The 10,732-nt window shown below is 37.4% G+C and overlaps 1 protein-coding gene across 3 annotated transcripts in view; it reads left to right on the top strand.

Moving 5' to 3' along the window:
* The window catches only part of NIPAL2 (NIPA like domain containing 2), a 109,046-nt gene that overhangs the window by 46,897 nt on the left and 51,417 nt on the right, over nt 1–10,732 (top strand). For all 3 annotated transcript variants that reach the window (XR_001886250.1, XR_001886251.1, XM_017875301.1), the window contains exon 4: nt 7,958–8,017. Coding sequence is in view for 1 of the 3 variants with exons in the window: in XM_017875301.1 (XP_017730790.1) it covers nt 7,958–8,017 (60 nt within the window). In the remaining 2 variants the exon portion in view is untranslated. The remainder of the gene's footprint in view (nt 1–7,957; nt 8,018–10,732) is intronic.

The raw sequence follows: 10,732 nt of genomic DNA, 5'->3' as shown, positions 1-10,732 counted from the left end.
TTTTTTTTTTTTTTTTTTTTTGTCTTCAGAGGATTACCTTAAAAGCCCTTATAGGCATTTGAGTTTCTAACCTGTCAACCAAATGTTCTTTTTCTCCCCAGCTGAATCAGATAAGAATATCATGTCCATAATCACATTTGAGTAAGGTAAAAATAATTGATTGTCTTAACTTTGGGTTAGATTTGTCTTTAAAAGTGATAATAAAGGGTAAAAAAACAGAGAAACAAAAGTGAACAAAATCATTTAAAATAGCCATACCCTAAACATTTAAACAGTTATTGAACAGTCTTCTGTACCATTAAGCTTTTAATAAAAAATTATTATTTTAGGGGAAGACAGTTTAAATAAAAAGCACACATATGTCCTAATGTTACATATTTAAAAACGGAATGCCCATTTACCTATTATTCTACAGACACAGGGTTCTAAACTGACATGTAAAAAGCTGCCCTTAAGCTAAATTGCTAACAGAGAAGTTTGGTGTTTAACTTCTCATTTACTAATCCTCATTAGTAGCTATTACAGAAGAACCTCAAACCAAGTATTTACAACTTTTCTGAATACCCATGCATCAGGTTAATTTATGGTTGGCTTTTTCTCTCTCATGACTTGCTATGGGTCTTAGAGCATCAAATAACTCTTCCATAATAACAGCTGGTCTTGGACTGAGTCTCATAAACTGAAGGATATCAGAGAGTATGTGAATGAAGGACAAACCGAGAGTTGATTCCTAAGTAAATCAAGAAGCACGAGGAAGCACAACACCAAGACACATACCTCGCTCTGGGACTGGCACCCTCCCCGACATCATTGGAAGGCACCGGAAACTTGCTTGGCCTTTTACCTGAATCCAAATGCTCATGTGTAGGTTTCCTTATGTGAACCTCGATCAAAATGAATCTCCATTTTGATTGCCAACCTAAATGAATTTCCATTTTGATTGCCAACCTAAGTGACACTTAATAGCCACAAGGAGAACAGATGACTCACCAATAGGAATCAGTCCACTGCAATTGCTGCTGAGAAGCTCCCTGACCTTAAAGCATTAGAGCTTCAAGGGCAACTGGATACATTAAATACATTAGACTGCTCCATGGAGGTACCATTTTGCCCCAGAGGAAAGACTAGAAGAAGGTTGTATGTCCTTTACCCTTATGGATAGTATTCCTGCTGTCTTCCCCCGCCCCACCCCCCATGACTTCTACAGAACCACCCTTTGGATTTTGGCATATTATCTTTTCAAAATTTTTTATTTTTTAATGTAATTTTAAAAATTGTTTTAATTGACAAATAATTTTATATGTTTATGGGGTACAGTGTAGTGTTTTGATAGACGTATATGCTGTAAAAATATTACATCAGGCTAATTAACATATTTATCATCTCATCTACTTCTCATTTTGTGTAGTTAAGAATATTTAGGCAAAAGACTGGGCGCTGTGGCTCACTCCTGTAATCCTAGCACTTTGGGAGGCCAAGGCGGGAGGATCACGAGGTTACGAGCTCAAAACCAGCCTAGCTAACATAGTGAAACCTCATCTCTATGAAAAATACAAAAATTAGCCAGGCATGGTGGTGGACTCCTGTAGTCCCAACTACGTGGGAGGCTGAGGCAGGAGAATCGCTTGAATTTAGGAGGCGGAAGTTGCAGTGAGCCGAGATCACCAATGCACTCCAGCCTGGGCAAGACAGCCAGGCTCCGTTTAAAAAATAAATAAATAAATAAAAATTAGGGTGGGTGCAGTGGCTTTTGCCTGTAATCTCAGCACTTTGGGAGGCCAAAGTAGGAGGATCAATTGAGCCCAGATGTTTGAGACCAGCCTGGGCAACACAGTGAGACTCTGTGTCTACAAAAAATTTAAAAACTAGCCAGTCTAGTTTTTAGTACATGGTATTGCCTATAGTCCCAGCTCCTTGGGAGGCTGAGGTGGGAGAATCATGTGAGCTCAGGAGGCTGAGGCTGCAGTGAGCCGTGATTGCGCCACTGCACTCCAGCCTGGTTAACAGAAGGAGACCTCGTCTCAAAAAAAAAAGAACTTTTAAAATCTACTATTTTAGGAATTTTGAAATATGTATTACTGTTAACTTGGCCACCATGCTGTGCAATAGATCACTAAAACTTATTCCTCCTGTCTAAATGAAATTTGATAAATTGGTATATTATCAATGGTACATTACCTTTCGCCTTTTATACCATGGTATACCAATGGTGTATTACCTTTCACTTTTTATTTTTTTAATGCATTATGGCCATTGTGGTCTAGTGCTTGACTCTGGAGTCACTGTGTGACATTGTGTAATAAACTTAAACTCTCCAAGCCTCAGCTTTTTTACCTACAAAATGAGCATAACAATGCCAACTATCTCACTGAGATGTTGGGAGGATAGAAAGAGTTAATTATTCCATGTCAAACCCTTAATAAGTAGAATATTCAGCCACCATTATTATGTATAAATTTTCCTGTCATAATCATTGTATCAATATAATTTTCTACCTCTTTTAACATAATAACATAAAATTTTCAATATCACTATGTAATTTTCCATAATAAATTATATTAGCTGCATAATATTCTACTGATTATTGCTGAACATTTAGATTATTCCAGTTTTCCACTATGAAAAATAATTTTGCAATTGACACCTTTAGGCTTGAGACTCTCAGTTTTTTGGAACGCTTCCTTAGAACAGATTCACAGATGCAGAATTACTAGGTCAAAGAATTTGAACTGTTTGACGCTGTTGATAGATATTGTAAAATCACTCATCAGAAAGTTTGCATCAATTTACAATGACACTAGCAATGTGAGGGTGTACTGACTTTACTTCTTCCTTGTCAATACTCAGTCTTAAAATTGCGTGTGGAAAAGAGCACCTGACTCTAAATTATCTTTATTACTGATGATTTGGACTTTCCCGTATGTGTTTGTCTGCTCTCATTTGTGAATTCCTTGTGTTCCTGCCCATTCATTTATCCACCGGGGTTGTGTTTCTTTGCCTACTGGTGGGTATACCTGTTCATACGTATCATCACTAAGTAAAGGAAAGATGCTGTGTCAAATCTTGGTGCTTTCAGTTATACCTGCACACATAGACCATGGTCATCTTGGAAAACAGAGGACCTGTCTCTTTTCCCTCAAATACTGAAAGCCACCTGGGAAAACACAAAGAGCACAGCTTGATCCATGCACTCTTATTTCTAGTAACTGACTGTTTATAAAATGTTCAAGCAAGGAGAATAATTAGAAAGGATGAAGCACAAATGCTTCCTTTCACTGGTTGAGGAAATAAAACCGAGGCTAGTGTGTTAACATGTGCTGTATTCCATAGCTGGTTCTGGACAGAGCAACACTCAAACCCAGGTGTTCTATACCCCAGCCCAGGACCCAGCCACCTAGGCAGTGTTGTGGAACTTCAGTTCTTCAATAGGACCTTCTTCTTTTCACCTGGAGTGATACTCTGAGTAACAAAACAGTAGGGAAGTCTTTTTGGCTAATTCCTGTCCGTATTCCACCTCCCAGCATCCTCGTGAATCAGCCTCAGCCTTTCCAACTGAGCATTTCCTTAAGGATAATGAAATAAGAATGAGTTGAAGACAGCTCAGCTCAGATTAGACCCCCTTTTGCAAATTTTGTATATCGGCCCCAAGATAAGATGATTCTTGGGTAACTGCAATGGCCATCACTTGTTGATAAGCTTATGGGGAAAGGGTGTCACATTTTATAAACATTTCCCACCTGCCAAGAATAACAGTTCACTGACTACGGGCAGTGAGTTTTGACTGGGAAAATAGCCTGTCTGAAGCAGGGACATTTGATTAACCTGCTAGGACTATTATGTGCTTAGGAGAGCTCACATCTTCCTCCTGGTTTTTCTTACATCAATTTTCCCCCCTGAAAAGGTACTTTTTAATAAAGCACCGAGATCAGTGAGCACTCTCTGTAAACGAGTGTCTTCTGAAGGCCAGAGGGAAAAGCATTCATGAGTCTCTGCCCAAACATGTCTCAAACCAAAAATGCACACACAATTGATTGCTTAGGTAAATATCCAGTCATAACTGTAGTTTCACCATGTGAAAACTGTTTTCATGCTTTTTAAATGATTAATCTTGAAATGCTCTAGTTTTGAACATTAAATTTTACTATAGGAATCAAAGTGTAATAGATTTCCCCCTTTTCTAGGTATTCATTAGGCAATGGTTATTGTTATAGCAACTACTAAAAAGTGTTGGGCTTGACAGATCTCTGATTACAAACATAGATGAGAGTACTTCAGTTTACGTTTTCTCATTTGAAAAATTTACTACTCTTCTTAAAAGTCATGTTATTAGCTATTGCTCAATACTGCCTTTTTGCTCAGCACAGCTCTCATTTTAGCATGTTTTGCAAGATAAATGAGTTGAGAGTAAATACATCTTAATAGAATGTTCTTTTTTATTGCCTTTTTTACTAGATAAATAAAACTAAAATATCTTTTTGTTCTATTACCTAAAAATTTTGTAGAAAATCTCATGTTCTCTTAAAACAGAAAAAAAAATGTTATTGGCTGAATATGGAAGTGCATTAGACTTCTATTATCTTTCAGAAAGGAAGAGTAGCATATTTATGTTTCATAAAATTCTGACAATTATTTTATAGCAATTGATATAATTTGATACAAGTAGTGTATTTCCAGTTTTCGTTACCAATCATGTCCTTTTGCTTTTAGCAATGAAATTATTTCCCGTATAACATTTTCCCCCTTCCTTATGAAAGTAAATGTATTAAGAAACTGTGGCTTAGCAACAAGAAAAGTAAAATGATGTTTTCTTACTTCAAGGGAGCCAATGGGGTACAGTGTACTAGAAAGAGCTCTGGACTGAGAGTAAGGAAATATGGGTGCCTGTTCCAGCTCTGCTGTAATGTAAATGTGTTTTAAATGGATGGATCAGTGAATAGACAAACAAATTCTTTGGACCTCAGTTTCCCAATTGTCAAGTTTAGAACCTGGAGTGGATTATGTCTATGTCTCCTACTAGCTTAAAATCTCCTCATTCCATGTAAGCAATGTTTCCCTTCTTACTATAATCCTTTGTTGTGAAATGGTCACCTCAAGGATTGTTAGAATGGAACACATTTGGGATGTGTTAACGCAGCGACACGTCACCTATTTTTATTGCTAATCTATCTCCTACTTAGATACATCCCTTAATTACACAGGAAGTCTGGGATTGGAGGGTGGGGTAGGGGTTCAGGTTTTTAATACCTTTTCTCATGCTCTACCATGTGAAATTAGTTTCCCTGGATTATTTTGGTTCAAATCTGAAATAGAAATTTTGTATACATTTTTATACCTATCCCAAATTCATTTCTTAATTTAATGAGCCATATAGTCATGCATTAGTTTATCTACAGAAAATCTTGCTTTAATGTTTTAAAACCACAACACTCAAACTCATGCTTGATGAGCATTTCCCATGCCTGGTTTACTCTGTGTGAAGCTTCCTTTCCTATAAGTAACCTGTCCAGGAAAAGTTTTGAAGGACAAAGATCAACCAGAATGAGAAAATGCTAAGTTGAGACAAAAAAAAACCAACAGAGACAAATAGCGTCCCATCTTATCCTGCATGAGGGTTTCTGGTGTGGACTTATTTTGTTTTCAATAAACTGCCAGAATATCAGATATAGTCACATTCAAATTTAACCACACCATCTGTTTAATGGATTATTATACCAACATTAAAATTATGTCTATGAAGAATTCTTGATGACATGGCAAATTGCAATGTGTTGACTGAGGAAACTGAGAAAATAAATTTGCCACTAAAGTTTGATCTCAACTGAAGAGAAATAAAAACACCAATATATTAACGGCAATTTTCTTTACAGGATGATACTATTTTATGATAATTTTCTTTCCTGTACTTTTGCTTTTAAAAAACAAACAACAAATAGTTTTTGTTAAAAATTTACAGCATATATTATGTTGCATTTTTTTTGTATTATTACAATTTTGGATTTTCCCATGCCTATACTCATAGAGAAATGGCCCCATAAGAGGAACAACTCAGAGAGGTTCAGTTTAACCCTGATACCTGAGGTGACAGTAGCAGACCATGGATCAACTGTATGGGAGAGAGTCCAGAAGTGTCACTAATGGGAAAGAGAACAGCTGCAAGGCTGAGATCCCATACTGTCTCATTTCATTTAATGAGCATTTATTGAACACTTTTTATGTGCTGGATACAGCTACTCACTGGAGATCTTAGAAGAATAAGAAGACATATCTCAGATTAAAAGGAACTGATGGTCTTTCAGGGGAAGACAGGCATATAAATCTAGGTGTAGTGAAAAAGCTATATACAGCGGTAATCAGAGCATAATGGTAGCATGATCAGCTCAACCCACGGGAATCCAGAAGTGACACTTGAGTCTAGAGCTGGTCACAAGGACAGGGGCAGAGCTGAACATGTAAAAGCCATTAAGCATGAAACTGCATGGTGGATTCTGGGAATTATAATTACTTCAGTAAGGTGGGGCTACAGATTATCAAAGAAATAAAGACAAATGTAACCAAAGCATCAGAAGCAAAATCATAGCTCTTCCAGTGTTCAGCTTGGTAGTGTGGCCTTTGTCCTGTAGACCAGCCACTTAGGGGTTGAAAGCAGTGTATTTATGTCAGATTTGCATTTCAGAGTGATCACTCTGGTGGTGGTATGGGGAAAGGGGAAAAGGGGGAAATGCGAGGTCAGAGAGAAGCTAATGGTCTAAGCCAGAGGAGAAGCTGCCCTGAGCTTCTCCTCAGGGACAGGGCTGGTGATCACAGGAATGAAGATTCGGGAACAGACCTAACAGAGAGGGAAATAAGGCTGGTTGCAGTGGCCCACACATGTAATCCCAATACTTTGGGAGGTCGAGGCAGGAAGATCACTTGAACCCAGGAGTTTGATGCCAGCCTGGGCAACATAGTGAGACCCCATTTCTACCAAAAAAATTTTTAATTGGCTGGGAGGGTGGCATGAGCCTGTGGATCGCTTGAGCCTAGGAGTGCAATGTTGCAGTGAGGTATGATCTTGCCACTGCACTCCAGCCTGGGCAAAAGAACAAAATCCTGTCTCAAAAAAAAGAGAAAAAAATAGAGAATGGACTACAGACTTCGACCCAGTGACCTGTTGGATGTGGATCGTCAAATAGAAGACAAATAGGAGAAGTCCTGGGATTCTGGTGTTAGTAAGTAGATACAGGAATTGTCGGAACAGGAATTATGGGAGGAGATGCTGGGAAATCATGAGTTTCAGTTTAGCACATATTTAAAGTTCTTCCTGTCCTTTCTTTTTTTTTTTTTTTTTTTTTTTTTTTTTTTTGACAGGATCTCATTCTGTCACTGAGGCTGCAGTGCAGTGGTGCCATCATGGCTCACTGCAGCCTCAACCTCCCAGGCTCAAGAAATCCACTCACCTCAGCCTCCCCAGTAGCTGGGACTACAGGCCCATGCCACCACGCCCGGCTAATTTTTTGTATTTTAAGTAGAGATGGGGTGTTTCACTGTGTTGCCCAGGCTTATCTTGAACTCCTGGACCCAAGTGATCCTCCCAAAGTGCTGAGCCTTACAGGCATGAGGCACTGCACCCTGCCCCATCCTTCTTTCTTTCCTTTCTATCTCTTCCTGTCTTTCTACCCCTTCCTGCTCTGCCTTTCTTCTTTCTATTCGTTTGTTCTGTCATTTAGTAAACTTTTATTAAAACCTTACAATATACAAGACACTATCTCAGCCACATCCGTTGTAAACCACGCCAGTTTCCACATATCCTCAGCCACAGGGGGAAGAAAGGCCTTTCTACAGCCACAACTGCTGAATATCTCTGATCAGGATGTAGCTCATCAGGCATAAAACACAAATTGCTTAACTTCTTTCAAAAGGCATTGCGTAATAGACACTTTTATATTGGAACTACCACTAATGGCCATTTTCTTTCTAGGTAGTGCCATTATTTCTGTTACATTTCTGAAAGACAATTTGAGAGCCTCAGATTTACTAGGTAAGTAATTATTTAATTCATGTAATTGTAGCATTGCTTGATCAGGAAATAAATAATACTATCCGTAAAAAGTATGTGCAATAAAAACTGGAAACAAATTACTGAAATGGGTGTAAGTCTCATTTAGAGACAAGCATTATTCTGTCTTGGAGCTGCCATCTCTTCTCACATGAAATACTTCCATTTCTATTGTGAACACTGCTAAATGTGATCAATTTTTGCTATAGCAAATTATCAATTAATAATTATAATGAATTATTATAAAATAATTTATAATGGATTATTATATTAATCAATTGAATGGATTATATTATTATAATGCATTCAATTATAATTTCATATATTTTATTATTATAATAACCCATTAAAATACAAATACTTTAGGCACTTTAAATAAAACAATGCCTCCCCTCTTCCAGGGAGATCATATTTTTTTTTTTAATTTGAGCTCTAAATGTGACACTAGTGTTGGTATGTTGAGCATTTGTATATTTTATAATGGGTCTTTATAATAATATTAATGTTATAAAATTGTATGAACACAATAAAATGGAATGAAAACATCTGTGTTACCTAATAGACTACCACACTCCAAAGGATATATTTGTTATATTGTTACAAGAAAGTATTGCATAAAAATGAAAACCACAAAAAATTTGCTGCACGAACTAACTACAATTTATGTTTGGCTTTTCCCAAAAGTAGCACAGAACATTGTTCTTAAATATTTTATTTGGACATACAGTTATTAATGGAAAATGACAGTAGCCTTCCTGGCTGTAAGAAACATTTCTGATGTATGGCAAAGCCATCATTTATGTATTGCATTTTCCAGCTATTGTTGGACATATCATTGGTGAGAAGCATTATAGAGAATCATATTTTCTTCTGTGACAGAATCCTGTTTGAATTGCTGCTGACATATGATAATGAATACAAATACTTTAGGCACTTTAAATAAAACAATGCCTCCCCTCTTCCAGGGAGATCATATTTTTTTAAAATTTCGAGCTCTAAATGTGACACCAGTGTTGGTATGTTGAGCATTTGTTTTCCCTGATCATGTTTCCCTTGAGCATAATGTCTTGAAAATGTTTTCTCTTTTTCTTTTCCTCCTTGGTTTGATTCTGCTAGCAGAGTTTTAGTCAACATTGTCAAATTTTCATGGTTAAATGTTTTCTAAATGCATTCATATGTGGATTCTATCTCTCCCAATATACTATTTTTCTATACCCTTTTTAATATATTGTGGTTTGTAGAATCATTTGGGGAAGATGTATGGACTCAGAAATAAGAATGGCCAATGCCTGATGCAGTGGCTGATGCCTATAATCCCAGCACTTTGGGAGACCGAGGCAGACGGATTGCTTGAGTCCAGGAGTTCAAGACCAGCTTGAGCAACATGGCAAAATCCCATCTCTACTAAAAAAAAAATATATATATATATATATACATAAAATAGCCAGGTGTGGTGGCATGCACCTGTAGTCCCAGCTACTTGGGAGGCTGAGACAGAAGGATCACCTGAGCCTGGGAGGACAAGGCTGCAGTGAACCAAGATTGCACCACTGCACTCCAGCCTGGGCAACCTGAGTGAGACCCTATCTCAAAAAGAAAAAAAAATGGTAATGACCATCGATGCTAGAAAGAAACTGCATCAACTAATGAGCAAAATAACCAGCTAACATCACAATGACAGGATCAAATTCACACATAACAATATTAACCTGAAATGTAAAAGGGCTAAATGCTCCAATTAAAAGACACACACTGGCAAATTGGATAAAGAATCAAGACCCATCAGTGTGCTGTATTCAGGAGATGCATCTCACATGCAGAGACATACATAGGCTCAAAATAAAGGGATGGAGGAAGATCTACCAAGCAAATGGAAAACAAAAAAAGGCAGGGGTTGCAATCCTAGTCTCTAATAAAACAGACTTTAAACCAACAAAGATGAAAAGAGACAAAGAAGGCCATTACATAATGGTAAAGGGATCAATTCAGCAAGAAAAGCTAACTATCCTAAATATATATGCACCCAATACAGGAGCACCCAGATTCATAAAGCAAGTCCTTAGAGACCTACAAAGAAACTTAGACTCCCAAACAGTAATAATGGGAGACTTTAGCACCCCACTGTCAACATTAGACAGATAAATGAGACAGAAAGTTAACAAGGATATCCAGGACTTGAACTCAGCTCTGCACCAAGCAGACCTAATAGACATTTGCAGAATTCTCCACCCCAAATCAACAGAATATACATTCTTCTCAGCACCACATAGCACTTATTCCAAAATTGACCATATAGAAGTAAAGCACTCCTCAGCAAATGTAAAAGAACAGAAATTATAACAAAGTGTCTCTCAGACCACAGTGCAATCAAACTAGAACTCAGGATTAAGAAATTCACTCAAAACCACTCAACTACATGGAAAATGAACAGCCTGCTCCTGAATGACTACTGGGTACATAATGAAATGAAGGCGAAATAAAGATGTTCTTTGAAACCAATGAGAACAAAGATACAATATACCAGAATCTCTGGGACACATTTAAAGCAGTGTGTAGAGGGAAATGTATAGCACTAAATGCCCACAAGAGAAAGCAGGAAAGATCTAAAATTGATATCCTAACATCACAATTAAAAGAACTAGAGAGGCAAGAGCAAACACATTCAAAAGCTAGCAGAAGGCAAGAAATAACTAAGAT

This window comes from Rhinopithecus bieti, unplaced genomic scaffold (assembly GCF_001698545.2).
Source record: "Rhinopithecus bieti isolate Rb0 unplaced genomic scaffold, ASM169854v2 scaffold_8760, whole genome shotgun sequence".
NCBI classification, from domain to species: domain Eukaryota; kingdom Metazoa; phylum Chordata; class Mammalia; order Primates; family Cercopithecidae; genus Rhinopithecus; species Rhinopithecus bieti.
The sequence above is the reverse complement of the archived record's forward strand: the minus strand, read 5'-3'. Positions and strand labels throughout refer to the sequence as shown.